The 20,541-nt window shown below is 39.7% G+C and overlaps 2 protein-coding genes across 3 annotated transcripts in view; one reads left to right on the forward strand and one right to left on the reverse strand.

Moving 5' to 3' along the window:
• The window catches only part of RO60 (Ro60, Y RNA binding protein), a 24,480-nt gene extending 19,448 nt beyond the window's left edge, over positions 1-5,032 (forward strand). Inside the window, exon 9 of the mRNA XM_065873545.1 lies at positions 4,998-5,032. Within this exon, the coding sequence (XP_065729617.1) occupies positions 4,998-5,032 (35 nt within the window). The remainder of the gene's footprint in view (positions 1-4,997) is intronic.
• Positions 1-15,163, reverse strand: part of GLRX2 (glutaredoxin 2) — an 18,565-nt gene extending 3,402 nt beyond the window's left edge. The window contains exons 1-4 of one of the 2 annotated variants that reach the window (XM_065873568.1): positions 14,978-15,163; positions 13,441-13,508; positions 10,062-10,234; positions 8,865-9,000 (exon numbers count right to left, since the gene is read on the reverse strand). In XM_065873568.1, coding sequence (XP_065729640.1) covers positions 8,869-9,000; positions 10,062-10,234; positions 13,441-13,508; positions 14,978-15,078 — 474 coding nt within the window. In that variant the 5' untranslated portion in view covers positions 15,079-15,163 and the 3' untranslated portion in view covers positions 8,865-8,868. Of the gene's footprint in view, positions 1-8,833; positions 9,001-10,061; positions 10,239-13,440; positions 13,509-14,977 lie in introns of those variants that run through there. The other variant, XM_065873559.1, reaches the window with a different exon arrangement.
• Between the last annotated feature and the right edge of the window lie 5,378 nt (positions 15,164-20,541).

Consider the following 20,541-nt stretch of genomic DNA (forward strand, 5'->3'; position numbering starts at 1 on the left):
CATGAGAAATTTGGGCTCTGGGAGTAATAAGACAATGTTCCTTTCAAACTTATTTGATAAATTAATGCTGGCCTTGTCTGATATGTAGCTCTTCCTTCAAGGCCACTGGTAGCAATTTGTAAATATTATGATTTACCTGATTTTTTGGTCAGCAAAGCCAATAGCACCACTACCCCCCCCCCCCCCCGCCAAAAAAAAAATACATGGCTTCTGATATCTGTTTTTTATCCTCTGTCAGGCATTGGATTTGACATGTTAGCTACTTTTGATACATTAAAATATTACGTTCAGATTGAATTTAAAGCTTAAAGAACCTAACAGAATTTTGTAATAGTACTTGAATTCTTTAAGTAAACCCAAAATCTTTTTTTTTTTGCGGTACGCGGGCCTCTCACTGTTGTGGCCTCTCCCGTTGCGGAGCACAGGCTCCGGACGCGCAGGCTCAGCGGCCATGGCTCACGGGCCCAGCCACTCCGCGGCATGTGGGATCCTCCCGGACCGGGGCACGAACCCGTGTCCCCTGCATCGGCAGGCGGACTCTCAACCATTGCGCCACCAGGGAAGCCCCAAAATCTTCTTAAATTAAAAATTATAACATGATCTAACTTTTTATTCCTAATAGAAATGTTAAGTGGAATATAGTATAAACGTTTATTTCCTTCAGTTAAACATTGTTTCTATATTGTTTTTAGACAGATATGTTCAGGAACTAATATTAAATCCAGCAGAAGTAAGATTAGATGTGACTTTTTTGAAGTCACATAAATAAGTCTATTAAATGGTAAGATTTTAGAAAGAAAAAACTAAAAGCCACCACTGAAGGTAGCTTTATTTTCAAATCATGGAGCTTTAGAGCTGGAAGAAACCTTAGAAATTTAAAAGGTAATTGTTTGAGTTAGTTTAAGGATCCATGGTCTGAGAGAGTGTGACTTTGGAGCCCTAGATCTAGATCTAGAAACCTTGGTCTCTTCATTCCCATTCCAGTGTTCATTTCCCGACAAAATGGGAAGACATTGACTTAAAAGAATAGGTGATAAAATAGAATTATTCAAGACTTTTATCTTTTTAGGTATTAGGAAATAATGTATATACATGATTGCTTTAGGAGTAGAAAAACAGAACTTGTGAACATGTATACTTCTGTAGTTCATAGTAACCCTCAAGCACAATTAATGTCTTAATAACCTGTATTGCTATATAACACAGTCATATAGAAAGAATAAAAATACTTTACCTCATATGAATAAAATATACTCAAGTGATAAAGAAGTTTTATTTTCTGAATTACTTCTAGCATTATTGCTGATTAGGAAAATGTTGCTTCTAAAAAACAATCCTAAGAAAAGTAAACTTTATTTCCTAGAAAATATGTAAATATTTTCAGGATATAGTTGTAATTAGTAAAACAAAAACTAATCTTATGATCCTACCCTATCCCTGTTAATTGAAATTTCTTGGAAATTCCACTTACTAACACTTATGTATTATTTAGTTTAGTCATCATTTTAGGAAATATTGGTGAGGAAGACACTAGTGAATGGGATTTAGCGTTATACCCTTCTGGAACCTCTTTTGCTTTATCTAACTTACTGTGTGACTGTAGACAACCAGTTTAACCTATGTGATTCAATTTTGCTATCTTTAAAAAGTAACATATCTGATGCTTGGCTCATAGAAAAATCAGTGATTTTATATCTGTATAAAACTTGAAATTGGGAAGAAGGCTTGCAAAGAAATTAGAACTTTTTAAAAAAATTAAAAACACTTTTAATAGGATATATGTTTTGAAAGATAAAATGTTTTAGAAAAACAGCTCAGTAGGCTCAATAATTTTTTTAAACACTCCTGTTCTGAATGGGAAAATGTGGAAGAAAAATTTTAACAGTAAAGGTAATGACTAAAGAAATCACTATTTTCTGATAAGAGAAAGGAATATATTCCATTAGATAGATCAAGAAAAACTAACTCATACTCTAAATGAGAAGATGGTCTTACAAAAATTTGCTTAATGTTTTAAAATAACAGGTAAATCTACAAACGATAGAATATCAGTTAATCAGGATTTTTTTCTGCAAAACAATTTAAAATTATTTTGGAAATTTAAGATAGAATTTCTGAATAAATTTGAGGATCTGACAATTAAGAAACATCTGTGGAAGCACAGTAAAGCTACATCTAAACAATAATTAAAGGGAAATGGTTGTGATCACTTATTGGACTTACTTCAATTTGCCCTAAAGATGATATACCCACAGATCTCTCAATAAGTCCCTTACAGTTAGTAATCACAAATGAAAAATTCTAGTCTTGTATACCACAGACTTGGGTGATTCGTTAAGGCTGTATCCCCTCTAGAGAAGCGTCAGATAGCATCAATGTAAACGTGCACAAGGGAGAATTAGAAAAAAGATAAGTTAAACTATTTCATTAGTTGTATTTACTGTATGCATTTAATTTAGTATATATCCCAGTTACTTGCTCCCTAGTCCATTATTTGTTGGAAGATTCCTTCTATACCTTTTTTTTTTCTTTTAAAATTCCTTTCTTCTAACATTTTGGTCTTCTGTTTGCTTTTCTAGTCCTGCTGTACCTGAGTAATAAAATAAATGACAGGAAAGTCACCCATATTTAGGTTTGGGATACATCTTGCAGATTGCTTTTTGTTCCATATAGATTTAAGGTCATATTGTTTTCAAATTAATAATGGGCAGGTCTCCTGAAACAATAATTGAATTGATAATTATCTCCCCAAATCAAGTTATATTGTATACCTTTTATATTAGATGTTTGCAGAAATGTTTGCAGTTATTCAGCCTTTGTTTGTAATTATAGATGTACCTAGCTCTTAGAAAAAGCACCCTTTGAAAAATAATTAAGTGAATACTCTTTCAGAAAATAGCATGTCTCAGTGCTCATATTTCCATAATTATAAAGACTACCCACAAAATCTTTGTCTACCAAATACTTCACAGAGCTTATATATACATGGCTTGTAGCATAAAAGGTCTTGTAAATGACACGTATCCACATTCATCATTTTTTTAATTGGTGAGTGTTTTATTTGCTTTTGAAAAATTATTAGGAAGTTAATTTAAAAATTAATCCTGTGGTAATATTTTTCACGTAGAAAACTAATAATGTTGTTAAACTTACTGTCTGAATAGAACTATAATAAATGGCACATTTTCCTAAACCCTGAAAATACCAAATTATATAGGAAATTGGTAGAAAGAAACATAAACTTAGGAGTTATGTTGCAAAATTCAGTTACTAAAATTAAGGTGATTATTTTCAATGAGAATTAATTTTGTAAATACAATGAAAAGATATAAAAGATGTTTCTGAGCCTAAGGAGATTTTTCCCTTTGCTTCTATTTAATTTAGCACCACCATGTGTCATATTAATTTTATGAACACAAGTGATAATATACTTCATTTTAAAATATATTTAAATTTCTTTGCTTTTAGAAGTTATCAGAATCTGTTCTTGAACAAAAGAAATAGTAAGTTAGCTACACTTCACTGGCTTCACTTAATGAATACTTGGATTGTTAAGTGTAGTAAATGAGGTTAAAGTCTTGCTGTATATCATTACCACATAATTGATGGAAATTATATCAATACAATCATTGTATTGAAACTTCTGTTTAAATTACTTATTAGGCTTTATTTGCAATGTAAACTGTTTAGAATCCATAGATAGCCAAATTAAACATATTATACAATTAATGAATGGTAACCAAGAAAAAGTGTTTTTGTTCACTATTATTCTAAAGATGGACTGCTTGCAATTCGGTATGGTGTGACTAGACAACTTGTAATGCATTTGAGTTATATTTTCTTCCTTTTATTGCCAGCTTCTGATAATGAAGAAATTCTCCAAGAGATGAGATATAAAATCATCTTTTTTAAAAAAAACTGAATGGGGAAGAGGTATTATAATCTAGTTCTAAACTGTCCATTTGCTTTATATAAAGGCTTTGATTTCCATATTTGACCACTCAATAAATATTTAAATTATACAGACTAATGGCTGCATAGAATAAAATTTAAGTATGCAAGAGCCTTAAAGTGAAAAAAAATGAGCCTTCTGACTGCCTTAAAATATGACTAGCTCTCCAACACAGGCATACGTACTTTGCATAGGGTCTGTTCATTAAGTAATGCCTTAATAGTGTCAGTGTTTCTGAAGTATAGAACTCGAAAGGTCTTTTACAGCTTTCTCTTTTACATAAAGAATGGAAATTTAATTATTAAGTTTTAAAACCTGATTGTACATTAGCTGTTTAAGCACCCGTTAACAGGATAATCTAGGGACACTGATGTGTTATACATACATGACTGTTAACATCAGTAATATTTTGTGGTAGTTTAAGGTTTTTTATTGTTTTGTATAACAAATTATCCAGGAAGCTGGACTCTGTAACTGATCTCCAAGGACCAAGTTGCATATTTAAACACTCTGAATGAAAAATATAGTTGTACAGTTCCAAAAATGATTAATTTTTTAAGGGAATTTTTCAAGACAAAAGGCAAATATTTTGTTTCAAGCCTACCAGCAAATTCATTCAAAGAAGTGAATATAGTTGTAAGACATAGTGACTATTGCAATAAAAAGTATCCAGGCCAGTGATGTTTAATTACATTCACATTTTTACATTCACTTTGCCTTTCAAAGCAGGAATATTTTATAAAAATGAGAGAAAACTTTAAATTGTCAAGCTGGTGCTTAAAAGTATATAAAGTTCAATTTATAACAAGTTCCATTTCAAAGAAAAAGGACACTGAAAGGAGGGGCAGGGGGTTTCCTAGGTCTGTTGTTGATCAACTTACTGATAACTTTGTTGAGTCTTCCAAGTTTTCACTGTAAATAACATACCTAGCAATGTAATTCTGCTGTTTTCTGATAGAAAATGGATGAAATACTAATGTATGAAATTTATTTCATGACAAAACAGTTTTCACCAATACTGCAAAATCTGGACTCTCCTTTCTAGCCCTGCAAAACCCCATACTGGATAAATCATTTTAGACATGGAGTGCAGGTGGACACAATGTGAACTGTTTCTGGTCACTTGTATTATTGTAAAAATTGATAGATGTACCAAATAAACTCTATGCACATCAAGTAATTGTCTTTCCATTTCTTTAAAGAAGAATTTTAAGGTTATTATATGCCTTATAAAATGTAAGGCTCTTAGCAATCTTATAACATTTGAATAAGATGAAATTAAGGTCTGACCATTAATATTGGTCTTAAAATGCCGCTACTTGTATATAACTATTATTTAATTATTTAAAATATGTGGTTGGGGATTCTTTTCCAATGGATATTAATTATAGGATCAAAACGACTGGATTTAATAAAAGTGCATATTAAAGAGTTTAAAACAGGATTCTTTTGTGAAAAAAAATTCAAAGTTGCCTTTGGGAGTGGGAGAGGGATAAATTAGGAGTTTGGGATTAACATATACACACTACTATATATAAAATAGATAACCAACAGAGACCTACTGTATAGCATAGGAAACTATACTTAATACTTTGTAATAACCTATAAGGGAAAAGGATCTGAAAAAGAATGGATATATATATATATCTAACTGAATCACTTTGCTGTATACCTGAAACGAATCCAACATTGTAGATCAACTATACTTCAATAAACATTTTTAAAAATAAGAAAATAAAAGTTGCCTTTGGTAAAAGTTGCCTTTGGTAAAAGTTAACACCAAAAGTCAACTATGCAAATAAAAATATTTAAGTGCCAATTTGCAGAAATTTCTTTTCTCTGAATTCCCGTAAAACTTTCATATTAAAAGTTCTAAGATCTGAGCTGTAGGTTATGAAGAAGAGTGAGAACAAGTTGCATATGAATATACCCACCAAAACTTTGAACATTTGATCGATTCTATAGTTCTCCATTTAAAGATGACAGTGAACAGTTATGGAGAAAGGAAGATCACAAATACAGTGGACCCCTGAATGGCTGGTTGGACCCTTGAACGGCGGTCGGTTGAATCTGGGCATGCAGAACCTTGGATGCAGAGGGCTGACTATAAATTATCCTTGGATTTTGAAGTTGGGGGTTGGAGCGCATAAGCCCTGCGTTGTTCCAGGGGTCAACTGTATACATCTCATAGATGAAGAAAACTAAACTTAAAAAAACTTCCTTTTAAACCTTATCAAGAAAACTTGCCTTTAAAAAAATGTTCAAATGGTATTTTTTAAAATATTAGTAAATAATAAAATGCAGATATATTTAAACAAATGACCCCTTTTTTTCTCAGCAGTTTTTCAGCTTCCCAATTAAATATTTTGGCAATTTATGTGTAAGTTGATTAGTGATAAAGTGAGAAAACAAATGGCCCATTTTTAAAATATTAAACAGTATGTCTTTCAGATCTTAACAGTAAAAATAGAGGACCAAAAAAAAAAAAAACGATATCATTACTTTCTCTTAAACTGGTCATGATTTTCTTTCTAACCTGTGGTTTTGGAAAGAAAAAACAGAGCTGCTGAAACCCCTCATACCTAGTTTTGCCTTAGATTTACATTATACTTTCTATATATATATATATATATATATATATACTTTTATCTAGCTGTAATTTATGGTGTCATGGACTGAATGTGTCTCCCCAAAATTTATGCTGAAACCCTCATCCCCAGCACCAATTATATGAGTTTTTCCACTGAGAATCTGTTACAGTCCCCTATCGAAATCTCTTCCTGTTAATCCTCGGCTTTGTAACTAGCTCCTGCACAACTAGTTAAATCCTCGGTCAGCCAGGATTGGCATGTCATCGGGGCAGCTGCTCAGACCCACAAGACTGTCCCCTCCAGCCCTCACTTCAGATGCCAATCTCAAGTCCAGGTTGTCACCTGTGCTTCTCCCAACCAGATATAGACGGGATTCCACCAACCCTCTCCCTCCCTCCTTAGGTTTGATTAGTTTGCTAGAGCAGCTTACAGAACTCAGAGATAACATTTTACTTTCTGGATTTCCACTTTACGATAAAAGCCTCTAACTCAGGAACAGCCAGTTGTAAGAGAAGTATAGAGCAACGTATGGGGAAAGGGGAGAGCTTCCGTGTCCTCGCTGGGCACTTTGTTCTCCCCCAATCTCCACGTTTTCACCAACCAAGGAGCTTCACAAATCCTGTCCTTTTGGGTTTTTACAGAGGCTTCATTACACAGGCAGGATTGATTAGCCATTGATGATTGAACGCAATCTCCAGCCCTTCTCCCCTCCCCAGAGGTCGGAGGTGGGGCTGGTATTTCCAACCTTCTAATCACAAGCTTCCCCAGGCAACCAGCCTCCATCCTCAGGGGCTTTCCGAAAAACACCTCATTAACATAACCAAAGACAATTTAATAGCTCTTCTCACAGGAAATTCCAGGGGTTTCAGCTGTGTGCTAGGAATGGCATGAAGACCAAATATATATTTAATATAAATCACAGTATCACACGAGGTAACATTTCCTCTACTCTCTAACAAAGAGTTTACAACATAGCAAGCATGCAGGAATTTCGCATCATGACATAATGCAAAATAAAGGGCTAAAGGAATGCCTCCACTGTTCCATTCCAGTTATAACTTATCACGTGAGAATGCAATAGTCCAAATTCTTGCTTTATCAAGGTCTAACGACAGCTTAATAGACCATGTAGGAAGCATCATTGAGGGCAAATGGCAAAAAAAGCCACCAGCTGTCTTCTGCAGGACTATCCCTGATTCTCTGATCCATCTTAAGCAGAAAGCAGATGCTCACCGCTTCTCTTAAAGTCCATCTTCCTCCCACCTCTGAGGAAGAGTTTTCTCTTCCCAGCATCTGGTAATCTGCCCCGTGTGACTCTGTGGGATCAGCTAGAATTCCCAGTCACAGAAGCGAAGAATATCTACATCAGAAATTACTTTAGGGACATTCAGTTTAATCTCCCATCCAATACCTGGATGCCCTATGGAACATTTCCAACAGCTTCCAACACCTTCTGGAAAGCAGAACTCTCCACCTCACACTATAACTCAAGTGTATTTCTGAACTGTTTCCGCAGTTCATCCTCATACAACGCTGAAATCTTCCTCCTCTTAATTTCTGCCCAGAGGTGCCGTTTTATTCTCTAGAACTACCAAATCATCAGATGAATAATGTGGTTTTTCTAAAATGAATTTCATTCCATCCTACAAATTTAATATACTTCTTTTACTCTAGAAGCACGAAGTGTGAAGGCTTGTCACAATACAGTACAAGGATATCCCTACCGAGTTCACAACTGCATCAGTGAGAGCCTTATTTTGCAGAGACGGCACCTATCAGCGCTCACCACTGAACGCTAGAAAAGAAAAGGCATTAACTCCTTCTGAATACAATACAGAAGAGTCCCAAATGCTTACTTTCTAGCTCTTGGTTGTAAAATTCATCTATAAATTCCGAATAAAACACATTCTTTCCTTATCTTTTGATATAACTCTACTCCTTCAGTTTTAAATATCATCCATTTTACTCAAGAACTGGCAAATAAGAGGTTTCCAGCGTGATTTACTGTTCACTATTTTTTACAACTTTTTCATGAATTCATATATTTAAAATACCCTCGAATATTTAAAAGGCATTATCAGGCATTATCTCTTTAAATATATAGTGACTTTTTTTTTTTTTTTTTAAAGGCTTTATTGAATTTGTTACAATATTGCTTCTGCTTTATGTTCTGGTTTTTTGGCTGCGAGGCATGTGGGATCTTAGCTCCCTGACCAGGGATCGAACCTGCAACCCCTGCACTGGAAGGCGAAGTCTTAACCGCTGGGCCGCCAGGGAGGTCCCTATAGTGACATTTTATTAGCAAAGTTATGAGCACCTACATCACTAAAATTCTTTCCTCTTACTTTTTTTTAGATAACACTGGTGAACTAGTGGAAGCAATTTCCCTTCTTTGTGAAGCCTGTGAGTGTCAGTTGCACCGCCAATAAAAGTTCCATTGACAAATATTCTTGGCACCTGTTGGATAAACAAAAGATTAGATGGCACCTTGGTGTCAGAAGTATAAGGCCATTCACATGTGGCTAATACATATTCCACTGTGAGTACTTTTATGGGCCAGACATACACGAAGCTCTTTGACTAATTACCTATTTAAACTTTACAACCCTTCAGGTAGGTATTATTTTTAGCCTTATTTTGGAGGAAGAGGAGGCACAGGAACTTGCCCAAGATCACAGTGATAGTAAATGACACAGCTGGGATTTAAATCCTGGACAATCTAACTCTCTACCCACTCCGTCTCATCGCTATGGCATATAAAAGGCAAAATAAAGTAATCTCTAATTATTAATAATGTTTAAGTGGTTCTTTCTTACCATTGTTTACTAAAGAGGAAGAGTACACTATCAACTCCTTCCAGGCACATATAAACAAGAAGGAAAATGGCAATATTATCTATTTTTCGTTTGTTTGTTTGTTTTGGGTTGCCGGGGCGTTTGGGGGGTTTTTTTGGCCGTGCCACGCAGCATGCAGGATCTTAGTTCCCTGACCAGGGATCAAACCTGTGCCCCCTGCGGTGGAAGCATGGAGTCCTAACCACTGGACCGCCAGGGCGTTTTTCTGATAATGCATATTATGGGAAAATCCACAGATTGCAAGAATATAAAAACATGGAGCCCGAAAACACTCCTATTAGCACAGAACATGAAGACCAACCCTTGGTCTTCACTGTTCAAGGGAGGAAGGAAGGATGTTTTCATCTTGAAAAAGCCCCAGGAGGACCTCAAAGATTCGTAGACCAGCACTCACAACACCACCATTACCCCTCCCGCCTCACACACACACACACACACACACACACACACACACGCACACGCACACATGGCAAAAATAAAAATAAAACAAATGAACTCTGCTGTTTCCTAGTCTATGAGTCTGGTTTCCAGATCTGCCATTTCTGTATCAATTAAGATTCTCAGAGTATGTCTGGCTCACTTTTCCCATCATGAGGGCACAGGCCCGAGGTGACCCAACTCAGTCCCCACTTCGGGGCAAAGCACCACAGTAGATGTACTCACAGTTCTTTCACCGGTCATTTCGTGAAGAGCGTCTTGTAACTGGCTTCCGTGTTCAAGCATGTCCAATTCCACCACTTTATAGTTTACATTCATGTCGTGAAAAAGTTTTTTTGCCATCGTACAGTAAGAACAAGAAGTTTTGGAGAAAATCACCACGCAATTATTAGAAATGACTTCCTGAAGGAAAACAAACCAGAACAAAAAAATCATTTGAATTCTAGACATTATCTTTCAGAAAGGAATCATGATACAGTAGAAAGGGTATGGATTTTGGAGTCTCACAATTCAGGGCTCAAACTCAGTCGCCATCAATCTGTTTTCTCATCGTAGATTGAGGACAAAGAAACATTATTAGGAAAAAAAGGATGTGACAGGTGGAAAGTGTTGGCAAAGGGTAATAACACCAATAATCACAGCCAATTCATAGACAGCAGACACTTCTGTGTGCCGACACAATTCTCAACACTTTACTAGCTCACTTAAACCTCACTACAGTCTTGAGATAGGTGCTATCATCACCTCCACTTTACAGATGAGGAAACTGAGGTACAGAGGAGGGGAAATAACTTACCCCTGGTCCTCAGCTGAGAAGTGGGCGAGCTGGGATTTGAACCCAGGCAAGTCTGATGCCACAGCCCAGGTAGTTAATCTCTGCTATACTGCTTCTCAAATATTCAGGTGTTCAGGAGTTAACTCCTTACCTTCCTTAACTTTTTTTTCTTTATTTTTTTTTACCATCTTAACCATTCTTTGCCTTTTTTTTTTTTTTTTTTTGGCTGCACCATGCAGCTTGCAGGATCTTATATCCCCCACCAGGCATCGAACCCGTGCCCTCTGCAGTGGAAGCGTGGAGTCCTAACCTAACCCCTGGACCGCCAGGGAATTCCCTTCTTTGCTATTTTTAAAACTGGAATATAACTGATTTACACGGGCTTCCCTGGTGGCGCGGTGGTTGGGAGTCCGCCTGCCAATGCAGTGGACAGGGGTTCGTGCCCCGGTCCGGGAAGATCCCACATGCCGCGGAGCGGCTGGGCCCGTGAGCCATGGCCGCTGAGCCTGCGCGTCCGGAGCCTGTGCCCCGCAGCGGGAGAGGCCACAACAGTGAGAGGCCCACGTACCTCAAAAAAAAAAAAAAAAAAAAAAAAAACTGGAATATAACTGATTTACACTATTATATTAGTCACAGGTGTAGAGCATATGATTCGATATATTTATACTTTACAAAATGATCACCATTTCCTAAATGTTCAGTGGTGAGAAATGATGTATGATTTCTCTTTAAAATGTAAGGCTTTCACTGATCCAGATGTAAACAACAGCTTACCCTACCCCTCAACTTCCACTCCTTCTTGTGTATCTTTATAGTAAAAAAAACAAAACAAAAAAAGTCATTACTGTTTTGATAAGGTCTTCCCACAGCGTTGTTCCTGGAAATGCTACTTCCAGAAAGACTGATTCAATGGGTTTGAGGCAGAGGTCAGAAGCTATTTTTGAAAAACCTTTCCAGATGATTCTAATGATATCAGCCTGGTTTGGAGGCTACTCTCCAGGCTTTTATCACAAAGACCCTGAGACTCTGCTATGCATCTGCGTCACCTGTGAAATTTGTTGAGCTTTGTGTTCCTAGACATATCAATGCCCAGGTACTTCAAGCGTTTCTGAATGGACATGTCTGGCACCTAGGCATCTGCCTAGGGTTATAAGCAGCACCTTCAAGAAGACTAAAAATCAGAAAGTAGAGCACCCAGGCAAAGTGTTTCAGAAGTTATATCTGCCCTTGGGTGTCAGAAGGGTTCTAGGTCAGTGTCTAGGTGTCTGCAGATTGGTCTATTTTTATGCTTTCTCTCCTGCTCACTCATAATATTTACTACAGAAGTCTATCTCAGGGAGAGCCAGACACACCAGAGATGTACTACTGAATCCATTTTATAGATGAGAAAACTGAGGTTGGGAAGTTCACAATACTGGGTGGGATTCCACCCAACCTGTCCCAACACCAAAGCCAGTGCGCCTTCCTCACTGTGCTGCCTCAGGTTAGAGACACATGGACCATAATTCAGAGAGAGAGGAGCACCCTGGCAGCTGAGACGTAGTACAAACACTGACGGAGAGGTTCCAAAGTGAGCCGAAACACAAGGTGACAGTGTCCAAGTTTTTTGAACCTTCTTTCTCACCTTTTCTCAACCTCGTCCTTGCTAAATAGTTCATGGTTTTGTATTCTTTATTTTTTTGGACCGAGTCACGCGGTATGCAGGACCTTAGTTCCACGCAGGGATCGAACCCACGCCCCCTGCAGTGGAAGTGCAGAGTCGTAACCACTGGACCACCAGGGAAGTCTCCCACCTCACCATGGTTTTGTATTCTTTTTTTTTTTTGCGGTACGCGGGCCTCTCACTGTTGTGGCCTCTCCCGTTGCGGAGCACAGGCTCCAGACGCGCAGGCTCAGCGGCCATGGCTCACGGCCCAGCCGCTCCGTGGCATGTGGGATCTTCCCGGACCAGGATACGAACCCGCATCCCCTGCATCAGCAGGTGGACTCTCAACAACTGTGCCACCAGGGAAGCCCCCTCTATTCTTATTTTAAAAGAGGCAATCCCTCACTATAGGTCTCCAACATTACTGTTATAGTCAATGGCTGTGGGTGGATACTTCTGTAGCCAAATAAAGGCAAAAATGTTTGTGTGAAGTGGTGTTTGGTGGTGAGGAGCAGACATATGAGTATGTCCTGTGGGCTACAAGGGAACAGAAACATACACACAAGAGGCATTTTCTGAGGCAGACTTAACTGGGCTTCGCAGTGCAAGCAAGAGAAAGACAAGAGAACACAGCAGTGCACAGTATCCTTGAGAGGATCGGTCATGGAGTAACTACTGCAAACTAGGTTCTGTATTAGGGAAACAGCTTCCCAGACCAGAACCAAACACTATCCCTGGGTAAGGGCAACCTGACTGGTATCAGCAGTAGACCTGCGTTGGGTGAGATGGTAAGAGCAGCCAACAACATAGACCCAGCTTAGGGAAGTGAAGGCTCCATTAAGAATAAATCTCATAGGGACTTCCCTGGCGGTCCAGTGGTTAGGACTCCACACTTCCACTGCAGGGGGCACAGGTTCGATCCCTGGTTGGGGAACTAAGATCCCACAAGCAATGCAGCACAGTCAAAAAAAACAAAAGGATAAATCTCATAAATTCTGACTGACAAAATGATCTAGAACTTCTTTGTCACATGCATGATTTTGATAGCAGATTTAAAAATATATAAGAACTTAGTAATTCATTTGCTGTACTATGACAGGTTTCGATACAGAATAAGCATATTAAATGTGTAAGACAATTCTTTTTCCACCAAGGGAAGTTTTTTGCTACATGTCCCACATCACTCACTTGGATCTGATTCATGGGAGTAGTTGCTGTGTTCCCCAAAGATGACGATGTGCTGTTCCCCATCCTAAAAGGAATTTTAAAAGGCAGTGCAGTTTATTAAACATTAAAGACAATATATCAGATGAGACCCATTTGAAAAAAACCCGATATGCTAATATATATCCAAACTTATGAAAGAGAAAAAAGTTTTACTTATTATCAGTACAAAATATCAGTTTACAAAGTATTTGTTTACTAATATCAAAAGGGCCTGTGTGCTTCTCTAACTAGCCTCCAGAACAGAAAAAGGAGATTAAGGGGTGCAGGGGTGGAATAACACAGAAATCTATTTGTCTTATTAACTAAGAAAACACGTCCTTTTCATCTCAATTCCGGCATTTAATTATCATCCCTAAACCATCTACTATTTGTATCTACTCTGGAAGCAGGAATTCCAGTAGAACTTTCATAAGACAATGCTTTCTTGGGTACTAAGAGAGGAGGTGGGAGGTGCATTCTGAAACATCAACCTCTTCTCTACCAAAGAAAAGAGAAAGCTTCTGGAAGGCACTTTTCTCCAATTCTAGTCGAGAAAGCAGCAGGTGTTCAATAAACGTTTCATTGATGAAGCAGCCACTAGCCATGCCACATTTATGAAGCACCTACTATGTGCTAAACGGGCGAAATGCCCCAGGGATACGTATCGCTGGAAGAACACAAAGAGCCTCAAGGACCTGTCAAATAGTTACACTATATGATCGGCACCTTCCGGAGGGGTTCTCTAGTTTAGCATAGAAGGTTAATCAAGAGTTCCTGGAGTCTTGTAAAACTGGTAGGAGTTACCAGATCAAGGAATTAGGAAGAAACTCCCAGACAGAGGGATGGATGCACAGATAGGCGAGCGGACAGGACAGCCCCGGCCAGCCGCGCGGGAGTGAGGTGGGCAGAGCATCCGTCTGGGCAGTGGGTCTCGCACCACAGGCCTGGGAGCCGCGGGTATTCACCGTCCTCGCTCGAGCCAAGGACGACTTCAGCATGAATAGGCAACCGTCCTATCCTCAAAGACTTGGCGATTTGGTAGAAAGCGCCACTTTCACTTCCTGCCGCAGGGTTGCCAGGTTTAGCAAATGAGAATGAAGATCGCTCGGTTAAATTAGAATTTCAGATAAACAGCGAATAACTGTTTAGCTTACATATGTCCCGTGCAATATTTGGTATATACTTAAACCAAACCATTATTCGCTGTTTATTTGAAATACCAATTTATTAGAGCATCTTGTATTTTACCTAGCAACCGAGGGGGAGGGGAGGTACAAGCGAACAAAGACAGGTATTTGCAACCTGAGAGTAACGTGATCCTTAAGTCAACCTGAGCGCTTAGGGAACATTCCCTCCCCGCCCTTCCTGGCCCCCAGCCCTCCGAGGGGCCTCGACACCTGCATCGACTCAGGGCCCACCCGGCCCCCGGGAAGAGCCGCCCCGCCCACCGCTAGGTCCAGACCCCCGCGAGGCCTCTGCGCCACGTCCTGCCGGTGGTGGTCGCGGCGCCCTTACCCAGAGGCCGAAACTCCCGCTGCCCCCTGGAGCCGGCCCGCCGACCTGCCCCCGCTCCGGACAAGCCGCGTCCCACCCCGTGCTGCGCGGCGCCAGTACATGGCCTTGGCTCTGGGCCGCCGCGAGTAGACACGCCGGCGACCGCGACCCGGGCGAGCCCGCCCCCGCCGACCGGCCCCGCCCCGCCGGGCTGCCGGCGCAGCCATCCGCCGGCCCTGCCCCTCTAACCGGCCCTGCCCCTCTAACCGGCCCCGCCTCCTCCCGTCGGTCCCACCCCCGTTCGACGGCCCCGCCCCTCCCCGCCCCCGCAGAACCCGCCTCCGCCCACCGGCCCGGCCCCCGCTAGCCCGCCCCGCCCTCGCCGGCCGGCCACGCCCCCTCCGGGCTGCCCGCGCGGGCGCCGGTCTCGCTGCGCGGCCGGCGGCTCCTCCCTGTCTGGGCTCCGGAAGAGCGGGGTCCCGCGAGTCCCCGCCCACTTGGGAATAGTTGTCGGAGTCCTCGCGGAGGCCTCACCTGCACATCTCAAGGTTCATCCAAGCCCCGCACGTGTTCCTTTTAGGGTTAGGGACGCTCATGAAGGCTCACAGGCACGTGGAGATAGTTCTTGGGGATTGTGGCCAACATTCTGACAAAACGAAGAAGAAAAATAATGAGTGTTCGACACGGAATCAAAGTGCCTGGGATGTTTACATAGGAAGGCAGCGTCAGCGCACCTTCCTATCGGACAGGTTTTTGTGTTGGTGAAATCAGAGCCTAAAGGTGTCATCTCAAAATTCGGCCGTTGATCGAGAACTCATATAAATTATGGGAATATTGGATTTTAGAAAAAAAGCCATCCAACTTAGAACGTTCATTCCAAAGAAAACAAAGATTGTGTTTTCAAAATAAAATTAGAAAATAAAACTTAAAATAGCCCAGGAGTGTTCCCTATGGCTTTGAGTGCTGCTAATGACAGGATTGTGTCAGTCACGGTAATAGTAGCCCTTTGTGCGTGACTGTATAAGAAGAGGCGGGTCGGCCTTTATTTACTGAGGACGTTGAAATCTATTTGTTAAGGTCAAATGGTATGTCTAAAATTCTAAACAATTATTAGAAAAATTCAGACCTTTTTTGATCCTTCATGCTCAATTAGCTAAATTTAAGATTTAGTTCTGAGAGTTCTTTCCCTACTTTCAAGTGGGCCATGTTTCATTACTTCATAAAAGGATGAAAATTGGTTGCAAAAACAAATACCCCAAAAGGTGTAAAGTCATTCTTCATAAATCCAAAATTAAATTAAAAAATGAAGATATGTTGTTATCTACAATGTTGTGTGGTTTTGTGTTTTTGGATTTTTTTTTCATCAAAAGACAGCTATTTAGGAAATTTACTGTATTTTTGTTTTGTTGTAGAATTTTCCCTTATTGTCTCCAATTGTGTATTGTGAGGTGAAACAATCATGTCACAATTTAATTTTAATATAGTATAGATGGCCTATGTTAAGCACAGAATTCACTGGACAGATTTTTAAAAAGGGGTTCCCAAATGAGAGTACTTCAGACAAAAGTGTTATGCCTTAATTAAGCATGATATATTCATCATCTTCAACTGCTTTGTACTTCTTTAGGTAGCTAGAGAAGTGATGATTTTTGGTCATAATTGTGATGTCTGCAATGATACATGAAGATGTGGGCTGTTCATTTATGTGTGAACATAATGGGGGATGGCCAGTATAGGTAGATCAAGAATATATTGGTAAATACAGCCTTAGGAGTTCTACAATTTTTTTTCAAGATTCAACATAGTATCAATTAAAAGAATTGACATATCTTTAAATGTTCTTTCAAACTCGTTTTTTATTCTTTAAATTGTCAATTAAAACTCACACATTGTGTTTGACATCAAGAGCAGGGTTTTCTGCTTCCTAGCGTTGAAAGTTGCTCAGATCAGTAAATGATGAGATCTTCTACTAGAAAGGGCCTTCTGGGAGGTTCTCTAGAGTGGGTCCAACCTGTGGACCTTAGACATCTAGGAACCTTGGAAAATGCTTCCTCCAAAGAAACTTTAAAAAGAGCGTGATCGTGAGCCCTCAGGGATCAGCTATTGTATTAGTTGTCTTAGGGCTGTTGTAGCAAATTCCCACAGACTTAAAGGACAGAAATCTATTCTCTCACAGTTCTGGAGGCTCAAAGTCCGAAATCTGGCAGCGCTGTGTTCCTTCTAGAGGCAACTATAAGGGGGAATTCATGTCCTTCCTCTTCCACCTGGTGCTCCAGGTGTTCCTTGGCTGTGGCCACATCTCTGCCTCCTTCTTCATGTCTCCTTCTCTGATAAGGACACTTGTGATTAGATTTAGAGCCCAGCTGAAAAATCCAGGATGATTTCATCTCTAGGTCCTTCACTAAATTACATCTGCAGACTCAGTTTTCCAAATAAGGTGACATTCACAGGTTGCAGGGATTTGACCTCCACATTTTGGGGGGAAGGACCATTTTTCAACCTACCACACCTAACACAGACTAGAGAAAGCCTGATATTTCACTGAAGTCTTGTGTATTCTGTTAAAACCCTGTGAATTTTGCATTATGGTCATTTTCTGGATTTGTTTTCCTATATTACTTCATCCTTTATTTGGTCAGCCTCTGTTCTGGGCGCACGATACAGACAAGTTTCCTGCCCCATAGGAGATAACACTATCTTTTCAACAAATTTTTGAACACTGTAAAGTTGTAAACGGTGTATAGTTCATGGTTCACAAAGATGTGTCATATTTTTACTTTGACATCACTGTTAAGTACTCCCATTTGAAAAGGTAAAAACAAACTTATGTGTGCCCATGCATTGTCTTAGCCTGAACAATGTCTCCCCCTTGTGTTTTTCTCCCAAATAGACTGCAACTCTAAAACCACATTAGTTTAAAACCGTGACTGAGATTCATTGTAAGCTTTTGGGCATTATAGAGTTTCTCATTCAACAAGTACAAAAAGTACAACACATTATTATTTCACAGGAAAGCTTGATAAGGACTCTGCTTTTTCAAACAACACCCAGTTTTCCAATGCTCTGACATCAACTGGGTGTTCTACATTTCAATTTAATTCTGGCACTAATTACGCGGAGGTGGCACAGACCTCAAACGTCAAGGGCTCAGTCCTACAAGACTGCTTCCACTTCAGACACCAGCCACAAAGGGGGTGTCCAGGCTGCCCACACTTCTGCCTGGCCAGCTACAAATTTGGGTGTTACTACGACCTCACTTCAAGTTCAATAATTGACTAAACAAACAAACGAAATGCAGGAAAGCACTGTACTTACAAAAAACAGTTTTATTCTGAAGGATACAAACCAGGAACAGGTCAATAGAAGTGATGCCTGGGGAGTGGCTGGGGGAAGGTTGGGTGCAGAAGTCCAGCACTCTCGCCAGGAGCACCACCCTCCCAGCAAATCAACCTGTTTACCAGCCCGGAAGCTCCCGAAATCTTGTCATTCCAGAGTTGGTATCAAATTTCCATTGCATGGGCGTGGCTGATTGGATCACTGACTTGGTGGGACTCAAATTTGTCCCTTCCATTGAGATGTGTGTTTGGGGGCAAACACTTCAACCACTCAGGAAATTCCAAGAGTTTTAGGAGCTCTGTGCCAGGAACCAAACCGGGGACAAAAGCCAAATATATATATATATATTTTTTGATACTACAAGGACCTATGTGATCTTTTTGGAAGAACCCAGGGATAAGCCATAATGAATGGGGATGTCAAATGTTATTTAAGTTCTTAAACTAGTTCAGGTTCCTAATTCACGAGTGAAATGAATAAGAAAATACCTTGGAGAGGTAGATTAGAATATCCACCAGCATAGTAAGATGGGAAAGAATTATGTCAAGATTTATTCAGAATTTTTTTTTTTTTTTTTTTTTTTTTTTTTTATTCAGAATTTTTAAGTGTCAAACTGAAAGATATTTAAATGCTCTGAGCCCAGAGAACAGGGGAAAGAAAATCAGATAGGGAGGATTTTATAGCTATATGGAAGACTTGGAATTCCTTAACCAAGTATGCCCTGGACATACTTATGAAGGAAATGCAAATTATATCATGGATTAGGGAAACTTTTGTTAAAGAATGTGGTACCTCTACCACTTCAATTTGCTGAAGAATTAGCATCCAGTGGACTCTAATGAAAGTATTTATTTAGCTTTTATTTTTTGTCAAGCACTTATTCTATATCATTTCTAAATCCCTATATGTGTGTTCTTAAGTCTCTGGGTCAGTAGACTGGGAATGACAATAACAAAAATATTTTCTTTTGAAGTGTGAGCAAATTGTTTTTAAAATCTTGGGTGGCTTTACAGATATAGAGGACCAAAGTTGTGGTTACCGATGGGGAGGGGGAAGCGGGGAGGGGCAAGGTAGGGGTTGAGGATAAGAGGTACAAACTACTATGTATAAATAGATAAGCTATAAGGATCTGTTGTACAGCACAGGGAATATAACCAATATTTTATAGTAACTATAAATGGAGTATAACAATTGTGAATCACTACATTGTACACCTGAAACTTTCATAATATTGTAAATCAGCCATACCTCAAATGAAAAAAAAAAAAGATCTCGGGTAGTCTATAAGCCCTGCACTAGACAAATTAATACCTCTGATTGCCATCTGGTGTTGAACAAACAGCATTTTGTGGTAGATGTTTCCTAACCTTTGCATTCTGAAATGTTGTCTTTTCTCTCTATCTCCATAGAGGTCACTATTGCTTTGCCCTGTCCTATTTCTTTCCTTAAGAGGAGGCTGAACTTGTATTGCTACTGAACTCAGGTTCAGCTTCTCGCTGCTCAAAAGTCAATAATCCGAGAGGCAAGTGTCACTAGAAAGGCAAGGTGCTTTAATTAGAAAAGTCAGCAATCTGGGGAGAAGGCGGACTCGTGTCCAGAAACCAACTCCGAAGATTCTGCTCAGCCATGATAGCTTTTAAAGGGAAAAATGGGGGAAAGAATCTCAGTGAATCATCAAGGCAGGAGGTTGGGTTCTGCATCATTCTCCTCTGTATGCAGACTGGCTGACTCTCTTTTCAGACGTTATCTTGCCCACATGATCTGCCTGCAGGATTCCTTAGGAGGCCTTTGTGGGGAGAGAGCTAATCATTCTTTAATTATTTAATTCTTCATTCTTACTTCTTTTTATCCAGGAAGAGAATTGACAGGTTAGGCAAGGCATGGCATGCTTCAGGAGAGCATAAATCAGGAGTTAGGTTAAATTGCCTGGTGATCTCATTCTTATAATTAGGTTCTTTGAAGGTTAGAGAGGAACAGAAATGGGCAAACAGGAAAGGGGCAGAAGAGCTGCTTTCAATTCCCCACTGTCAAACATCATTCCATTCCTACAGGGTTAGGGGCAAAGGTCCATCTTCTGTAACTTCTTCATGCTGACATAGGGCACCATTTTTTCAAGTGGAAGATGTCAACATTGGTCTGTAGCATCTCTTTGCTGACAATTTAAGTTGCCAGCTTACATATATGGGCAGAGAAAGCTACAATTATTTTGATGCCCACAAAGATACAGATTATTATGAGCAATAATTTTA

Source organism: Phocoena phocoena, chromosome 1, assembly GCF_963924675.1.
Source record: "Phocoena phocoena chromosome 1, mPhoPho1.1, whole genome shotgun sequence".
Taxonomy (NCBI): domain Eukaryota; kingdom Metazoa; phylum Chordata; class Mammalia; order Artiodactyla; family Phocoenidae; genus Phocoena; species Phocoena phocoena.